Here is a 17,850-nt window from a genome sequence, read left to right as displayed (position 1 = left end):
TTTTATTCATAGATGAAATCTTCAATGTAAACTTACTAAATTACAAATATGTAATTCAAGCCTTATTTAACCTCTTTGGATTATATCTACTCATATACTTATCTTAATAAACCTTTAATATAAAGTTCTACACAGTTTGTAACTTTTTTCACAAATATATTGGACTGTGAGCCCTGACAGCAGGTAAGTGCATTTTGTCATAGTTCTTAAATTTTTCATTAACTTTTGGACAGCTTATATGTTTTGTAATAATTCGTTTATTTTCAAAAACATTTTGAAATGTAAGATCTTGCCGCTCTTTATATTGCTATCCATCTCATGCCTCGGTTTATAACTATTTTACTTAATTTAAAATGTTAAGTAGTTGGCAACCTTTCCAAAAAATAGTTTGAGCTTTAAGTTTTTCTTAATTCTTTAGTTTACTATCTATATCGGGATAATTCTTGTCAAATATATTTTATTAACATTTTTAGATGGTTGGCATCGCTGCCGGAAATTATCATTGCTCACATCACTCTCGCATCTAAAACTTACCTTAATATTGTACTTTTGTAATGCACGTGAATCACAACTATGCGACTCATTGCCGAGAAACAGGCCTGGAATGATCTCCACAGGCGCTTCATTGATATTTTGATGAGTGGTGCTTTCACAATCGGAAGATTCCGCGGAACTACTGCAGGTGGAATCTGAATGCGGTGTTGATATTCGCAATGATCTGTGGAAGAGCAAAACAGAACGCATATTATTGACTTTCACTTGAAAACATTGCGCAATTTCAGCATCAAAATGGCAAAACATACCTCAATCCCATTAATTGATCGGCCTGTGTGCTGTGACTAGATTCCATTTCTTTGTTTTGTGCGCTGTCATCCTCACACCACTCGGGAAATGCCTGACGGAAGCTTGAAAACCCATCTGTTATGGATTATAAGAACAAATAACATAACTAATTAATGAATTTTCAATAGAAACAAATATATAACAAACAATAATAAATTGCGGTTGACATTACAGTTATTTCATGGAACTGAGACAAAATCGATTATACGCGACAACTTAATTTTCACTAAATGCAGCTATATAGCAGTAATAAGCTGTCATTCCGACTGTAATTCGCTGAGTTCCGAAAAATATGTATCGTGCTTAACAATAATTAATTAAGGGAATGAATGCGGTTGACGTCATTGTTGTTCTGTGTGTGTTTTGTTCAACCCACTGAACTTTTGAAATTTTTCATTTGCATTTCCGGCAACGAGAATCTCACTTATTATACGCCTACGACCGAAAACAATGCCCACTTGCTACGAGCGTAGTCAGTTTGTAGCCGTCTGTATGTATGTATGTCAATAAGTATGTATGACCGTAAGTAATATATTTTGTGAATGTTTACCCAGCAACCACTTTCTGCGAGAAATCTAGTTCGGATTAAGATACAAGAAGATAGATAAAATAACAATAGGCTTACTAATTTCAAACTGAAAGTCTTATATTTACATTAGAAGAGGTGTTATCGATCGCTACGTTTACTCAAGCACTAATAAAATAATAAAATGTTTCTTTGATTTGCTAAAATTCTTTTGCTCTTTCTCATAGTGCGAGATGAAAAATATAATCAGAAATCTCAAGAAAGATTATTCTCTCATTTATCACAAATGGGCGAAAAATTTTCCACTTCAAATAACAAATATTTATTTAAATATTTCCACCACAATATTCCTCTAACTCAAATTATAATTTTCCCATTTTAATAACCCTTAAAATAATAGAATATATTCTTAAAGGATTATCTCTCAACTTTTTATTTACCAAAATCTAAACTTACAAGTAAATTATGAAGTAACATAAGGTTTTGCCTTAAATTATCATAATAATGTGTAAGAATCATCTCAATATTCTAGATCTATTAAATAAATAACTACAAGTATATATGAGTTAGAAAAATGGAACAGATCCTTTTAAAGCATTGGCAGACTACGCAAACTATTTTGTTGCGATCATAATAGGCATATTATGACTGACATGTCTAAAATGATGTAGACTTTAAAATGTGTAAATTATATTAAGCGTTGTCAAATTATAAGTTGTTAAAGAAAAACAAAAAAAAATATTTATCAATACAACTTCTTTCCTTTCTCTCTTAAATTTTTAACATATCAGCTGATATAAATATGCATTAGTGTTGGCATTTGGAATGAAAATTAAATCAGTCTATTTTTTCGGCATTAAAGTTTTTCCATTGGAAGAATCCATCAACAACAAGACTGATATCCTCATTGCTATACTTAGGTAAATAATATCGGATGAGAGTTTAATTTATACAAGGTGCGTTCCAAAGTAAACAGTAAATAAGTAATAAAGTAAACTCTAGTGGCGTCATCTATATGTCGACTAGTGCGTTAGAATCTTCATTTCATGACATTTCATCTATTGGGAGTGAAGTTATTGCGTTCTAAGTGTCAGTATGTTTTTGTCATCGGTACGAAAATGAGCTTGGAACAAAGAGCCAACATTAAATTCTGTTTTAAAATTGGTAAAACTTTTACCGAAAGGTTTCAATTGATGAAACAAGTTAATCGCGATGATTGCCTATCCCGTAGCAGAGTGCACGAGTGGTTTAAACGTTTTCAAAGTGGTCGTGAGAACATAAATGAGAAATGAGCCGAAACCGAAGTCAAAAGTGAAGAAAATCCTGATTTGTTTTTATGATTCCAAGGGTATTGTCCACAAAGAATTTGTTCCACCCAGCCAAAACGTTAATGCGGTATTCTACCTTGGAGTTTTGAAGCTTTTACCGCAAAGATGGAAGTTGGCGTTTGTTGCACGATAATGCGCCGTCTCATCGATCGATCGACGCTTGTGGCCGATTATTTGACCAAAAATCACATTTTAACAATCAACCACTCCCCGTATTCACCTGATATGGCACCGTGCGACTTCAATAAACAATTTTTTCAGTATCAAACCTCCAAAACGTCTTTGGTATCATCTTATAAAAATTTACACAAATTATGAATATATCGTCCTCCAAAATAAAAAATCATCCTTTTTCATAAGTTTATAAGAAAAGGAAGAACGGGTACCAAAAAGAGTGATATCTTCCGAAATTTGGTAAAGTTTGAGCTCTTAATATTAATATTAAAGGGTGGTCGTAAATTGATCAAATGCATTCGAATGAAATTATTCCTGTGTTATTTGTGTGATTTTTGATTTCTCATATACGTAAATAATACAGGGAGGTCTGTTTTAACTCTCCAACAATAATCTGCTAATCTCTTCCTGCGCTCCATTTCCCTTAATGGCGCTTCTCCATTAGAGAAATGTCCTGATGGAACCTCTCGCCTTACCGGAAAAAAATCCAGATTAGAGTTCAGCATATGTATTTTTAAGCACATATTACACCACAAAGCTTTATATGACATTAAAGTTAATTTAATTCAATTATTACATTATTAATACACACATAACAAAAACTGTTGGGGTCGATGTAACAAACGTATATATGATATAAGTTTGTCGAATGAAATAGTTATACAGTCGTCCAAATGAAGTTATTTTAAAAATAACAAGTATATGCCAGAAAGTTATATGAAGCTGTCAAAAGAAAACAAACTGGACGTGATTGAAAGATAATTATTATATATTGTTAATGAAGGTACACCAACATAAACAAAAATCATCACAAAGTTTAAGTCCTGCTTTTGGAAATAAAAAATTAAGCGGAAAAGAGAGCTGAAGCGAAGTCATGCACCAATGACCCGAGCTGCATGTTTTGTAAAGGAGCACACTCAGTATTGAGTACGACTTGCCCTAAGTATTTGGTAAACCACTGTTCTGCAGCACCAGATGTGCTCAAACAGACAATATTTGAAGAAAACATTGATGTCGTCTTACTAAGCGAGCAATACTCCCAGCGTTCGGAAAGCACCTGGACCACAGACATATCTGGCAAGGCTGCAATATGGTCATGTAAAGGCCAACCTTTTATATCCTGCTCCAAAGTCCATAAACTGTGTCACATGGGCAAACATACGTGGCATACACTTGTTAGTTGCTATGCTCCCCCAGCGCCTCAATAATAGATTTTGAAAAGGAATTGATGCCGACCTTTTTGAGATAGTTTGGGGCTCAGCAAATACACCAGGCGAAGACACCTTGGTGCGGAAAGAACTGGTCACAGCATGCGATGCAACTATGCGTAGAATAGTACAAAACAAAGACGAAAGCCAGCCTATTGGTGGAATAAAGAGATAGCTACGCTGAGAGAGCTCTGTAATGCAGCTAGACGCCGTCTGTAATGCAGCTAGACGCCGTCTACAGTGTAATCAGAGAAATGTTAAAAACACTAAAGAAGCTTCTAAAGTCAGCCATTGCCTGTAGCAAAAGAAACTGTTTTGAAAAGCTCTTTGAAGAAGCAAACGTAGACCCTTGGGGTACTGCGTACAAAATATGCATGTCAAAGTTTAAAACAACCAAAAAGCGCATCGTTTATGAAGAATATCGTAAAAAGATTATTCCCAAAACCCCAACTGATTTCCTATAATAAACCACGAACAGCAGTTGTAGAGCCTGGTTAGTGAAGAAGAAATATTGGCCATAGCGTGAAAAACTAAAAGCAGCAAAGCGAATGTGTTCGCAAAAATGTACAATGCGTGCTTAAAGGAAGGTATATTCCCCGACACATAGAAAGTTCAGCAATTGGTTCTACTTCCTAAACCAAATCAGCCTCTGGAGGAAGCCTCATCATATCGACCTCTGTGCATGCTTGAGACGATTGGCAAAGTGTACGAAAGCATAGTAAGAAACCGCTTGGAGTTAGCAATCCAAAAAGCCGGCGGATCAGAAAAACAATACGACTTAATGAAAAAGAGGCCCCCTAATGACGCACTAAACAATGTCGTTGACACTGCGAAATACGCAGTAAATGGAAAAAGATGGAAAGGCAGGACTAAAAAATATTGCGCGCTGATCACCCTGGATGTGAAGAATGCCTTTAACTCGGCAGAATGGTTAAACATAATCAAGGCTCTGTATGAAACGCACGCTCCCCAATATCTTGTAAACATTATTACAAGTATAAGTTATTTCGAAAACAGACGATTAAAATTCGACACTGATGAAGGCACCGAGAGCTACTCTATTTCGAGTGGGGTACCGCAAGGCTCGGTTTTAGGCCACATTCTATGAAACGTGATGTATGATGGAGTGCTAAGGATAACTCAACCAGAAGCCGTGAAATTAATCGCATACGCGGAGGACCTTATAGTGGTAGCAGTGGCTTAAAACCTATATGAGCTATGGAATATATGCAATGAATGCGTAAACAGTCTGCGGCAATGGTTCTCCTCAAGGTGCCTAGTACTGTCTGAGCACAAGACAGAAATCCTCCTAATAAATACTAGGAAAGTGGAGAAAAGAATATCTGTCGCCATAGGGGAGTGTGAGATTCAATTACAGTCACAACTAAAGTACCTGGGAGTAATAATAGACTCAAAGCGTAAATTTAAGTAGCACCTAGAATACACCTCGAGTAAAGCATATAAAATCCTCAACGCCTTATCAAGAGCGATGGCAAATAAGTGCTGTGTGCGTTCCAGACGGCGTTTTTTACTCGCAGGGTAACGAATCCAAAAATTCCATCGCGACACCAGTCCGAACTGACCGACGTGTACAGAGTGTATAGAAGACTCTGAACATGTATTATTTTACTGCCCTCGCTTTGTAATTACAAGGGAAAAACTAAAAACGACACTCGGTGGTAGTTTTACGGTGGAAATTTTTACGACACTCATGTGTCAGTCCACTGAGAACTGGAAAGCTGTCAGCGAAGCAGCAGCCTCAATCATGACAAAACTGAGACATATAGAACAGACTAGGCGTCCGTCAGTCCGTACCATAGAGGAAACTTAAGTGTCACTCTTACGAAGTAATACATAAGCAGGTGGTTCCGTGGGAGGGATATGCGATGGTAGTAGGTTAGGTTTAGCGGATTAAAGTTCCGCACTTCGGCTTTCGATGCTTCGCCCTACTTAAAAACAAAAAAAGAAAATGTTCATGTGACAAAAACAGTGTTCACCAGTGTTATTGTATAGTGACAATGAAAACTTATTTTTGTAGGGAATTTAACGATCTAAAAAACAGGTATGATCGTTCAAAAGTTATTCGACATCAAAGTCTAACCTTAAATCGTAAAAGACTTTATAATTTTTTAATATTTTGTTTTTATCTTATTTTTTATAACCAAAATATGTAAGAAAATTTCTTCTTATATTTAAGTAATACCCTAATGTATATGGATAAGCAACAAAATGTTGGTATAAAAATTGCATCTTATGGTACATGAACTGGATTGCCTGCATTTGTTTAATCGCATATATCCAGAATATACTGTTATTGTACTCAATTCGCAACTCTGTGATAACATAAAAGTTACATTTCATTTTAATTAATCCCTAATTATGTACGAGTATGGAATAAATGAGAAATGGCATAATATATTTAATGAAAACATGCTTGGCAATTTTTTTTTTGAAGCTATATAATACATTTGTGGCAGTTCGAGTTACAGAACCATTTCTCATATATTCCATACTCGTACATAATTATGTACATACATTTGGAGCTGCAAACTGTTGGCCAGCGCTCGCCATTGAGACGGCTGCGCTGACATCATTTGCATGTTTTTAAGTGGAACAGGCGGCAGCGAAAAAAACTGCACGCTAGTTTCGTGCCTCAAACATGCACATAAATGAATGCATAAATACATACATACGTACATACATATTTAATTTGAAAATATTTTTTCAGTATTTCCGCGCTTTTTCGCTACTCTGACGCGCTTGTGTGCCGCCGTATTTTTACTAACTTCAAAACCGAATTCCAATAAAATCACGTCAAATGCACAAACAGAGGCGCACATGTATACAAACAGCAACTGAAATGCGATGCTAAATTAGCGTAAATAAAATTGCGAACAATTGTGTTGTTGTTGCTGTTTATTTATTTCATTATATGACGAGTATTGTTTTTGATAATAAAGCGTGCAAATAACGCGTTTGCTCTGAGCCATGAACGCGCCCATTCATTCAAACTCGTGCGCAAGTGCGCTGAAACATGTCTGTCGGTAAGTGTGTATGTGTTCCCGACAAATGCTAGTTCATTCATTGGCACAGTGTAATTTTACCCACAAACCGATGACTGACCGGCATGCGAACCTTCATACATACGTGTGCGAGGGCGGTGCGATAAGTGCATATCTTCACCGCCCGTTGGCGCATGCGGAATTATTATTATCCTGTAGTAAAGTATATTCTCGTCGACGGTTACTGTACAAATTTCAACCGAAACGGACGCGTTTCTCGGTTTTGATCGCATGCGGGACGGGGGTCGTGTGTAGGGATTTTAGAAAAATTTAAAACAATCGATTTCGCTCGGTTATTTGATTTGGTTCTTGATTTTTTAAGGGAAATTCCACGATGAATCCAAAGAGCGCTTGAATGATGCGTATGGCGTATTGACAGAACGCCAATTGAAGGTCCGCGAGATAGTCGCATCAGTATGGATCTCAAAAGAACGCTAGTTTCATATCTTGCATGAAACCTTGAAAATTAGAAAGCTAGATGCCGCGTTTGGCCCCTCCGAACAACAAGCGCAATCACTGCACCGCAGCGTTTGACGCTGTTTATGTTATACGTTTACATTTCCGTTCTCTGGTTTAAGCGCAATCCGAGGGAGTTTCTGCATACTTTCATGTCATTGACGATGACGTGATCAAGTTTTACAAGTGCAGACCTGGGACCAACGAATAGTGGAAACGGTGGACTTTAACCGACGAATCTGCTCCAAAGAAGGCGAAGACTGTTTTATCGGCCAGAAAGGAAATTTTGTATGCTTGGAAAAGTCGCAGTCACAAAGGCCTACTTTGTGACGAATTAAAGGGGTTTAAGTTTTACTAAAATAAGTGTATCAAGTTAAATGGAGAATCTGTCGTGAAATAAATCGTCATTATCGGACCTCTCTCGTGCATAGACAGAATAAGTCGGTAGATCACTTGGTTATCTGATTAGCCACCTGCCATCCAGCTTATTGCGTCAGGCAGTCATTCACAAATCACAAATTGCCGATCACGTTGTAGCGTGAAATTCACAGTTGTTCTGCTGTTTCGCCATGTACACTTTGAATTCATTATATCTCAGCTTTTTTTTACATTGTATCATTTGGCGTTGACATACTCGTACATACGTAATGCGTCATAAGCGTGTTTCTTGAAGAATCGTGTTTTATTCCAGCGCTTCTCCAGCTCACATTTAGCTCGTTTAATGACAGCGCTCTCGTCAACCGTCTATTTGCTTTCGGACAACCATATTTATTTCTATGGCATGGCGGTATAGGGCAAAAATATAGTTTTGCTTTCACTTCCGCTCGGACCGGAAGTGTACGCCACCTGCACAAATGTGTCTAATGGGAATGCACATTGAAAACACGCTACTTTGTTGCGGGTCAGAAACTCATTTGCTATCTATTTGAGTAAATGTACAAATGGACATACACAGGCACAAACAAACAAGTTCATAATGTGAAAAAGATTTAAAAATACTTTTATAGCTTCAAAAATGGCGATTTTCATGTAATTTCATCCGAACATTACTTTATTGGAGCCAGCTGAATTGATTGATTTTATCTACCTATCTATATGTAGGTATATGCTCATTAAGCTAAAAATTATTTTAAATTGGATGTTCTTGTGTAGAATTTCTTCGAAACATTAGTAGTTTTCTTATATCAAGAATATGTGAAGTGTTAACAACTGTCGAAATTCTTCTTCAATATTTATAGAAACTGCTAGTTATGAATTTAGTGTGTTTTAAGACAGTAATGCCAGGAAGGCACAATAGGTCGCGGTCGCGGTGCAAACCTCATACTATTCTAATTCTAAGTCAGTAAGGACTACTTCTGAAAGCCCCTTATCCCACTAATTGTGATACGTCGGCGAAATAAGTCTTTAACATCATTTTATATCCTTTTTGTGAATAGATATTAGCCAAATCAATCAATCAAAATCAATTTTATTCAATTCTATGGTGAAAATTGGACTCATCAGTTTCAGAGTCTCCAACAGATGCATTCGGATTAATACCGATTACTTCTATGCTAGAGAAAAGTTTTTTTCAGTACCTACCCTTCATGACTCCATGATTTTACAGGCACTTATTGAAATTTTAAGCCACGTGTTTAGTTTACAGCTTTTAATACAACGCAAAGTATGTCAGCAGATATTTTGTGGAACCATTTAATAAGGTATATATCCGAATTTTACTGACTTGATTGGTAGGTTTGTTGAAATAAAGATCAAGTCGGAATAATATCTAAGCGCAAGCCACCGCACCCCAGTTAGGCCCGACGAAGCATTATTTAACAATTCACTGGATTTTAATAAAATATATAGTCTCAACAGCTTTACCTAGTTTATGACGGTGAGATTTCTTTAATTATCCCTACCATAATACTCAGTTCCCTCTTTTCTAAAAGTTACTTTGGTCAACCCTCAAACCACACTTTTCCAAAGTAATTTTAAGGTACACGCTTTATTGGTGGTGTTGCAACAGCTGAGCAGTTAGTGTATTCAATATTCCACAAATTCTTTAATTTATCTTTTAGATAACGCCACACCATTATCTAATTTGCATTAAAAGGTGCCCGGCACTCTGTATACAAACAAATAGGTGTTATGTATATAGAGGATGTTCATAAAAGTGTATGTATGCATAATAACAACAAATAAATATAAATACCAACAAAATACATATACATATAATCGAGCCCTGTTCAAAGGAAAAAGTGAATTTCGATTTTTTTTGTTTTGAAGTACTTATTTTATCATCAATATCTAATTTGTCCCCTTCAAAGTAATCCTCTCGGATATAATACACTTATGGCATAGCTTTTTCCAATCCTCGAAGCACTTCTGAAATGCGCTTTTCGATATGGCTATCAGCTCTTTCTTCAATTCTGACTTGATCTCATCAATTGCGGCAAAACGCTGGTGCATTATCTTGATGCTGAATCATATCGCTGTCATATGTTTCATGCCCAAAACATTCGAGAAAATGGAATGGCATGAGCCGATTGGTATGCCAACATCCTCTGCAACTTCCCTAATAGTGATTCCATGATTTTCAAGAACATTTTTTTCACTGTTTCGATGTTTTCTTCGTTTGTTGACGTGGTCGCATCTCCAGGATGCTCATCTTCATCAACATCTTCTCGGCCTTCTGTAAAGCGTTTGTGCCACTTATAAACCCTTTTTTGAGACAAAGTGGACTCGCCGAATGCCACAGTCATCATTTCAAATGCCTTGGAGCACTTAATTCCATTTTTAACGCAGAATTTAATAAATATTCTTTGATCCATTTCCTTCAAAAGTCAAAAATCTAAGAGCACACAAAAACGTGATTAACCTTTTCTGTTGTCAAAAATAAATTACTACCAACTTCGATGGCTGCTAATGCAAGCACATATGAAACATATAAACAAAAAACAAAAAAAAATATCGATAATCGAATGTACAGAGCCCGTAAAAAATTAAAATTCACCTTTTCTTTAAAACACACCAAGTATATATACTTGTACTTAGGCAGATAACAACATTCGGCGGCCCATGTGACTCTTTTGGTAAGCATTTGCAAACTCCAGTCGCAAACACTTTCTGAGTATTGTGACTAAATGTTTAAATGCAAATAAAGTACATACATACATATACATGTATATATATTGTATTTAGTATGTATATATAATTCAATTCATTTATACTTAGTACTGGTATATTGGTGCGTAAGTCATTTTCATAATTGAATTTGGGTTGGCAAATGGGCATTTGCATATCTATGTTTTCCACAAAAGCCAGGACACTCTACCACAGAACAATTAAATAGATTAAGGTTTCTGTTTACTAAACATGTAATATATAATATATATGTATTGTATATATAAGTAAAGGTTCCCTTTTTTGAGGTATTTAATTTCTTATAGGGATAGCTGTCAAACCAGATGTTTTTGACATTTATGTCCTCCAAACTATGGCAAACCGGAAAAACGTCAATATTTATTGTTAAGACAGGACTTCTGTGTGCCAAATTTACAAATCTGGTTTAACGGGTACATAAATAACCTAAATTGTCATATTTGGAATGTGAACTATCCTGAGGAGAACCTCCAGATTCCGTTGTAGTCATAAAAATTTAGTGCCTAGTGTGTTAAAGACATTGTTGGTCTTCAATTTTTTTTTGTTTTTTATTGATTATAGCTAACATTTCTGAGTGCTATTCGTTACGAAATTTTTAGTCTAAAAATGAATGGTTCCAGCAAAACGAAACAACAAGACTAACAGCGCGCTGCAATGACCTTTTGGTAAACGATTCGTGTCAAGAAATGGGCTTATGAACGGGCCACCTAGGTCATGTTATTTAATTCCGTTAGACTATATTTTAGGGGTTACAACATATTAATGTTCTATGCTGATAAGCCAGCTACGATCAAAATTCGGCACGTTCTGGCAGCTAAGACTATTGCCAGCATAGTGCTGGAAAAGAGTACCGCTGACATGAAAGGGAGGCTCGTAATTCTAAAATTTACATAAAACTTTCGAAGAAACAAATTTGAAACATTTGATTAATATTTCTCTATTTGACAGAAAACAAAGTTTCTCTAAAAGCACTTTTTATGAGTATACATATATAATGTCTTCATGTATGGGGGCATAAATCACAAATTGTTGGGCAACTCTCATCTTTTTACGCTCTGACAATTTGGGCCTTTACAATTTGACAATACAAAAAAACTTCATGAGTCCTGGTCATATAAAACGGTTTTAACGATGTTTCAGAGCAGTTCGCTAGGAAACATGTACATATGCATCATTATTGTATTCAAAAAGATATTACAAAAGTTCAAATTTTACTGACATTTGCGATTTTTGCAATGTTTTAAATACATTTTATATAAACAGGTATGTATGTAAGTATCTTAATAGATCGATTTAAAAATTTTGAATTCATAAATACAATCCACGCATACCTCTATATGTATGTTTTTACATGCGTTCGTATTTCGAAATATATCTTTGGTATGTTACTGGTATGCTCGTGTGTTTTTTACACTCCGGTAAATATATTTTTTGCAGCGCTGGCAACGTTGAGCCGCGTGTTTATTTATTTACTGCGGTGTCACTCAAAAAGTCGAAAAATAGAAGTGTAAATACATATATCTGAGAAACGGTGCGAAGACACCTTTGCTTAAAAGTTGCTCGTCATCATAGCTGAACATAATAATATATACTTATGTATGTACATGTTTTATTCGTTTATATTTATGTTTATTTTTAATTGGCGCTTACGCCTTGGTTAGTTGTTTGCTTCTCTTGCTGTTTGTGGTATCCGTCTGGATTTTATTAAAGAAATTAATAATGGATGAATAAAAAAATCATCCGAAGGTGCCAGCAAAAATTTATAAAACTGTTTTCCCATCATTTTTAATAGTGAATAGATTTTGATTTCAATATACTCGCATGATCTCAAAAACGATATCACCACTCAAGAAGATTCAAAAAACAAAATTTTTCACCTAAATCTAAACGAAGGGTCCGTAGAACATATCGTTTTCTTGGAACAAGAGCTGAAAACTAATTGAAATTATAAAATCAACATATACTACTATTATAGAGGTGTAAATATTACACTTATGAAAATTCATCTGAAAAAAAAGAGGTGACGTAATAGAATTTTTGATTTAGCATTCGATAGTTGTATTTTGAACGAGTTTACAAATTTTAAAACGTCACATAAAATATAGGGTTCTCCAACTAGATAGTATATATAATGAAATATACATACATTCAATGGCTAAAGTTTTGGAAAACAAACTAATTTTATTTTATTAGCCCCCTTTTTGTAAGCCAGCGTCAAAAGTTTTTCTGTTTATTAAAGTTTAAATTTCAAAACAAGTTGAGCGATTGTTTGAATTTCTGAATAAATGTTAAGCGAACTTGCCAGCAGATGATATTTAAAAACAAAATAAACCTGGTATTTTTGAAAAGACTACTTTCAAAAAAATTTAAAAAGTAGTAGTGCTGGTATGTTTAAAATGTTTACAGTTTCTGGAGATTACTCTTGAATAAACATTTTTTCTTAAAATACCACTGAGACAAAGTAAGGTATAGGATATAGCTTCTACAATTTTGAGGCCTATAATCGATTTTACTATGCAATTAATCTCGACTTTAAAGTTTTTCCAAAACCGGGATACGAAATTCCTTACGAAGGGTTTGCGATTATTTTGTATAAGAAATTATTGAAATTTGCTCATTGGAATTATATATAATAACATCTCTTACTTAAAATAAACTATAGTTTTTTACACAAATCATAAGGCTGGAAGATAAGAGGTTACTGATATGATTTTAAAGCGTAATGCGTCTTCGACGTTAACACAGGACACAACTGGTACAGATGGATCGATTCTCTAGTCTTCGCCGCTTGACGATTCGAAGACAGTTAGTATAGTTATCATTATTATTAAAAAGTTGCCTAAATCGAACGAGTACACACATAAATTTCTGAAGAAAGTGAAAAACATAAATAAAGTGAACAGCAAGTCAATAATAAAAACAAAATCAATAAGTGAAGAAGAATGAAGTGAAATAACTAAAATAAACACATATGTAAGAGTTATTGAACTTCAATGAGATTCTTGAGAAGTTGCTTCATTTAAACAGCTTACTGAACTAAAAAAACAAAACAGTATCCTCAAAAAACAACAGAACATAACATTTACTAACATCAATAACATTAGCACAATGTCGAAAATAACGGTTGTCTGTGTGTCGCGTAGTGCCAAAATACTCGCTGTCGCGGAGACACGCAGTCACCAAACTGGATTTTCAGTGCAGCGCCAACAAACTTACGCTATAAACAACAAAAAAACGAATAAAAAAAAGAAATATACGATAAACGACAAACAGTAACACCTACAGAACCAACGAAACTTTGACTCCAGATATGTAGAGCCGCAAAAAAAAAGTAATGAAGCACAGAAAACATATAATATTGAAACCCACACTAAATAAAAAGTTGAAAAATAAAATTAAAATGCAAACAAAAACAAAACCAATACGTTAAATATTTTAGTGAACGCTTGACTTCATAAAATTCCAACATTTGTATATGTATATCTGTACATACATATTTATATTTCCATACACACGGGTGATTGCTCATGACAGCGTGTGGGGGTACTGTCAGCTTTATCATTATCTCACTTATATATTATATTTTTTCACTTTTGTGCTCTTTTTATGTTGAACGAGGGCCATTCGCCCCCCAGACAATCACTATGACTCGCCCTACCAGTTAGTGGAGCAGCTGAGCTGCTAGTTATTATATCATTCACACATTTTTGAGCGCTATTGCTAGCGAGAAATTTAATTTCTTTTCCTACGCGAGCTACGAGCTTTTTCGTCATTGTCCCGTTACAATTGTCAGACTAGGTTTCACCGAGTGATTTTCACCACAACTTCTTCAATGAATTGCAAGGCATACACAAATGCACAAAAAATGTACTACAATACTATTACAACACATACAAATACATTTTGTATGTATCTTTCGGCGTCCGCATCCGCGTATGAGTTATCTACTGACGTAAATGCAACAATTGGAAGGAAGTGGGAAGCGACTGATTGCTAGCTATTTCGTTCTGTGACATTTTGTGTTTATGTGTGTGTGTGTGGATATGGGTGTGTAAAACCATAATACAATACGCATCTGCTTGTGAGACAACAAGAGCACAACTGATAAAAACAACAAATACACATATACAGCGGAAATATACACCACTGACATAAGATAGTGTTTTTGTATTAGGAAGAAGTATTTCGTATGATTTTTATTTAATTTTTTAGCTTTCTTAAATACATATGGTATATACATACGTCCAACGTGCACTCTCAGTAATACAATTGCATAATTTTAATTTCACATTACTTCTTATATGTTAGAGTGATTGAACAAACATCATATTTTTTCATTGTGTTGAAAATGTCAAATTTAAAAAAAATTTACGATATTTCTTGTGAGGTGATTATTAAATGTTGACTGTCTGCTTTCAGTCCGAGTTGCGTGGATACTACATTCTTAAAATAGATTTAAAATAAGAAAAACTTCACAGGCGCATTTCTATAGCAATTATGTATATGCATACGTAAACTTGAAAACTTACGGTAAAAGATTTGCATACGTTTTGCCAGTTCTTTCTAGCAACATTGTTTGATATAAACAACCTTCAAGCCGAATATGTCCAATTTAGTGAAGACATTTTGTCAAATAAAAAGTTTTCCACATAACAATTTGATTTCGATCGGTCGATTAGTATGGCATCTATATGATATAGCGGTCTTATATTGATCATTAATATATATACTATATAAGGCCTTCCACGCTTCCTTCTGTTACAAGCTTTTTGGCTATCTTATAGGAGTATAAACTGATATAACTAAGGGACAAATTAAATTAAATTTAATACAGAAGACCGTTGTTGGAAGCGGTATCTGTGGTTTAAAACTAAAAAGCTGGTGGTATCTACATCAATTTCGAACAAATTTAGTATTTATTGTCATTCGACTTTCTATATAACAATATTTTAAAGATTATTTTAAATTAAAACAGACAACTCAAACAACAGTGAATATAAAGAAATAGGACTTGCCATTAGTACTACTTCTATTGTATAACAATACATATTTAAAAATGGTAGAAATCGGACAGAAATCGTCTGAAATTCGTCCCTGAAGTTCTTCAGTTCTGCAGCTGGATGTCATAGATTGGTGTCAAAGGTTGATGAAATTAACTTGCAACCCTTTTAACACATTTTCTTGGAGCCACTATTACCTTGATCACTGTTTTACGCATTCGTACGTAATTCGAGATCAAGTAATATATCGATTAAATGTGTTGGTCATGCATAAGACATTTTACTACCTTAAAAGAACTATAAAAAAATGTTAAATAAAATATAATTCTTAATGATTTCATTCAACAAAACTTCCTTCATTAAAAGTATGGAGTATGGAGAAACATGAAAATATAAACGTGAAGCATGTTCTTTTATACAAAATTAGCAACTGAGTATGCCACTGCCACTTCCGTTAGCTCATCGGTAAATACACATACAATAAAGCTGATCGCTTGGTACGTTGTACGAACGCTTCTACATTGAATATATGTATGTATGTATGTATACATATGTAAGTAGGCACATGTAAATTTATATATATATATATATATTTATATAATATATATAAGTATGTACAACAAAAATAGTATTATTTGTGAATGAATGAATGAGGCGCATTCGATTCGTTTTTGTGCAACACACAAGCACTGGAAGTGAAATGAATGGATACCGAAAAATAAATGAATTCATGAATGATGAAACGTATTATAATACATATGTACATACATATGCAATATCACATATGCATATATATTTTGGTGTACATTTGTATATTTGCGAATTAGTGAGACAATAAAACAGATGGCACGTAAATACAAATACAAATAAAAAAAAAGTAATAAAATGACCGAAATACGAGTGATGCGTGAATTCTACGAAGTATATATGTACGTAAGTATGTATGTCCGCTGTTATAAAAAACGCTAACGGAAGGAAGGAATGAAATTTCTGCTGTTTAAAAAGAAAAGGAGCACTTGGATGTGGGTGAGTGCTTTTGGGTACTTTTAAGTGCTCAATGTCAAGCATGCAAGCGAGAAGCATGTACCTTAGGGTGCCTGCAGAGTGGACGCTGAAAGCCGAGCCGAGCGTAAAACACAGACCAAATAAACACTGTTCATGAGCATTTCAATTAATAAAATCCGATAAATGACATTTCGTAACTATTTTAGGTTAGTAACAAGGGTGGATATGTCATCTACAGAGTCGTTGTTTTTTCTTGAGAGCATTTCTAACACGAAGTAGTTTGAAATTTAGGTGTACGAATTGGACAAAAATCCTGCGAAGGTTTAAGAAAGGGGATAAAATCATTGCATCACGATTTATTTGTACATCCATGTCACGACGAAGATTGTTAGCATAAAGTAAATAAAAGTTGTAAAGTTGCATTTTTATATGGCTGAAGGTGTTTAACATTTATGTATGTACATATGTATATATTTAAGGTATGGATATACTTAAAATTCCAAATAAAGAAAAAAATGGTACACAACACATCCGAAGGAAGAGCTACAGGAGAAGAAGTTATTATTATTATTATTGTCTTATTTCCTATCTACTTAAATTCTCATAATCGTTCAAATATTTCTGCAAAACAACAAATAACAATGTCCGATACAATGGTGCTACTGGGCGTTATCATACTTTCTTAATTTTAATTTAAAATTTCGACAACTTTTTTTGACGTTACGATATACTTAAAGACTACGAATTTAGATAATGATAACAATGACAACAACTTGAAAACAGCAATTTAAACGACAACGACAACGACAACGGGAACAGCGCCGTTAATAGCTTTAAGCATAATAACGGTACCCAAGACAGATTTTCTGTCGTAGAAAACTTCCTTATAAATAAAAATCTAATAGCGTTCGAAAATTAGGACCCTCTTCGAACTTTTGACATGCACAGCTTATGTAGATATATAGCAGAAGCTTAGCCCAATTGTATATAAAACCAGTGTTCAGGAAAATAGTTGCGAAAGTTTTAAATTTTATACGAGATTTAAAATAAATTGACATTATTCAATAATTGGTCCGGAAAACATCAAACCTGAATTTCTCAAAA

General features: G+C 34.5%; 1 protein-coding gene across 1 annotated transcript in view; it reads right to left on the bottom strand.

The window, feature by feature from the left end:
* Positions 1-17,850, bottom strand: part of Mkp3 (Mitogen-activated protein kinase phosphatase 3) — an 81,481-nt gene that overhangs the window by 2,851 nt on the left and 60,780 nt on the right. Inside the window, exons 2-3 of the mRNA XM_014237344.3 lie at positions 804-918; positions 535-718 (exon numbers count right to left, since the gene is read on the bottom strand). Of these exons, the coding sequence (XP_014092819.1) occupies positions 535-718; positions 804-918 (299 nt within the window). The remainder of the gene's footprint in view (positions 1-534; positions 719-803; positions 919-17,850) is intronic.

The sequence above is a fragment of the Bactrocera oleae genome, chromosome 6 (assembly GCF_042242935.1).
Source record: "Bactrocera oleae isolate idBacOlea1 chromosome 6, idBacOlea1, whole genome shotgun sequence".
NCBI lineage: Eukaryota > Metazoa > Arthropoda > Insecta > Diptera > Tephritidae > Bactrocera > Bactrocera oleae.
Note: the sequence above shows the minus strand (reverse complement) of the source record. Positions and strands in the feature narration are given on the sequence as shown.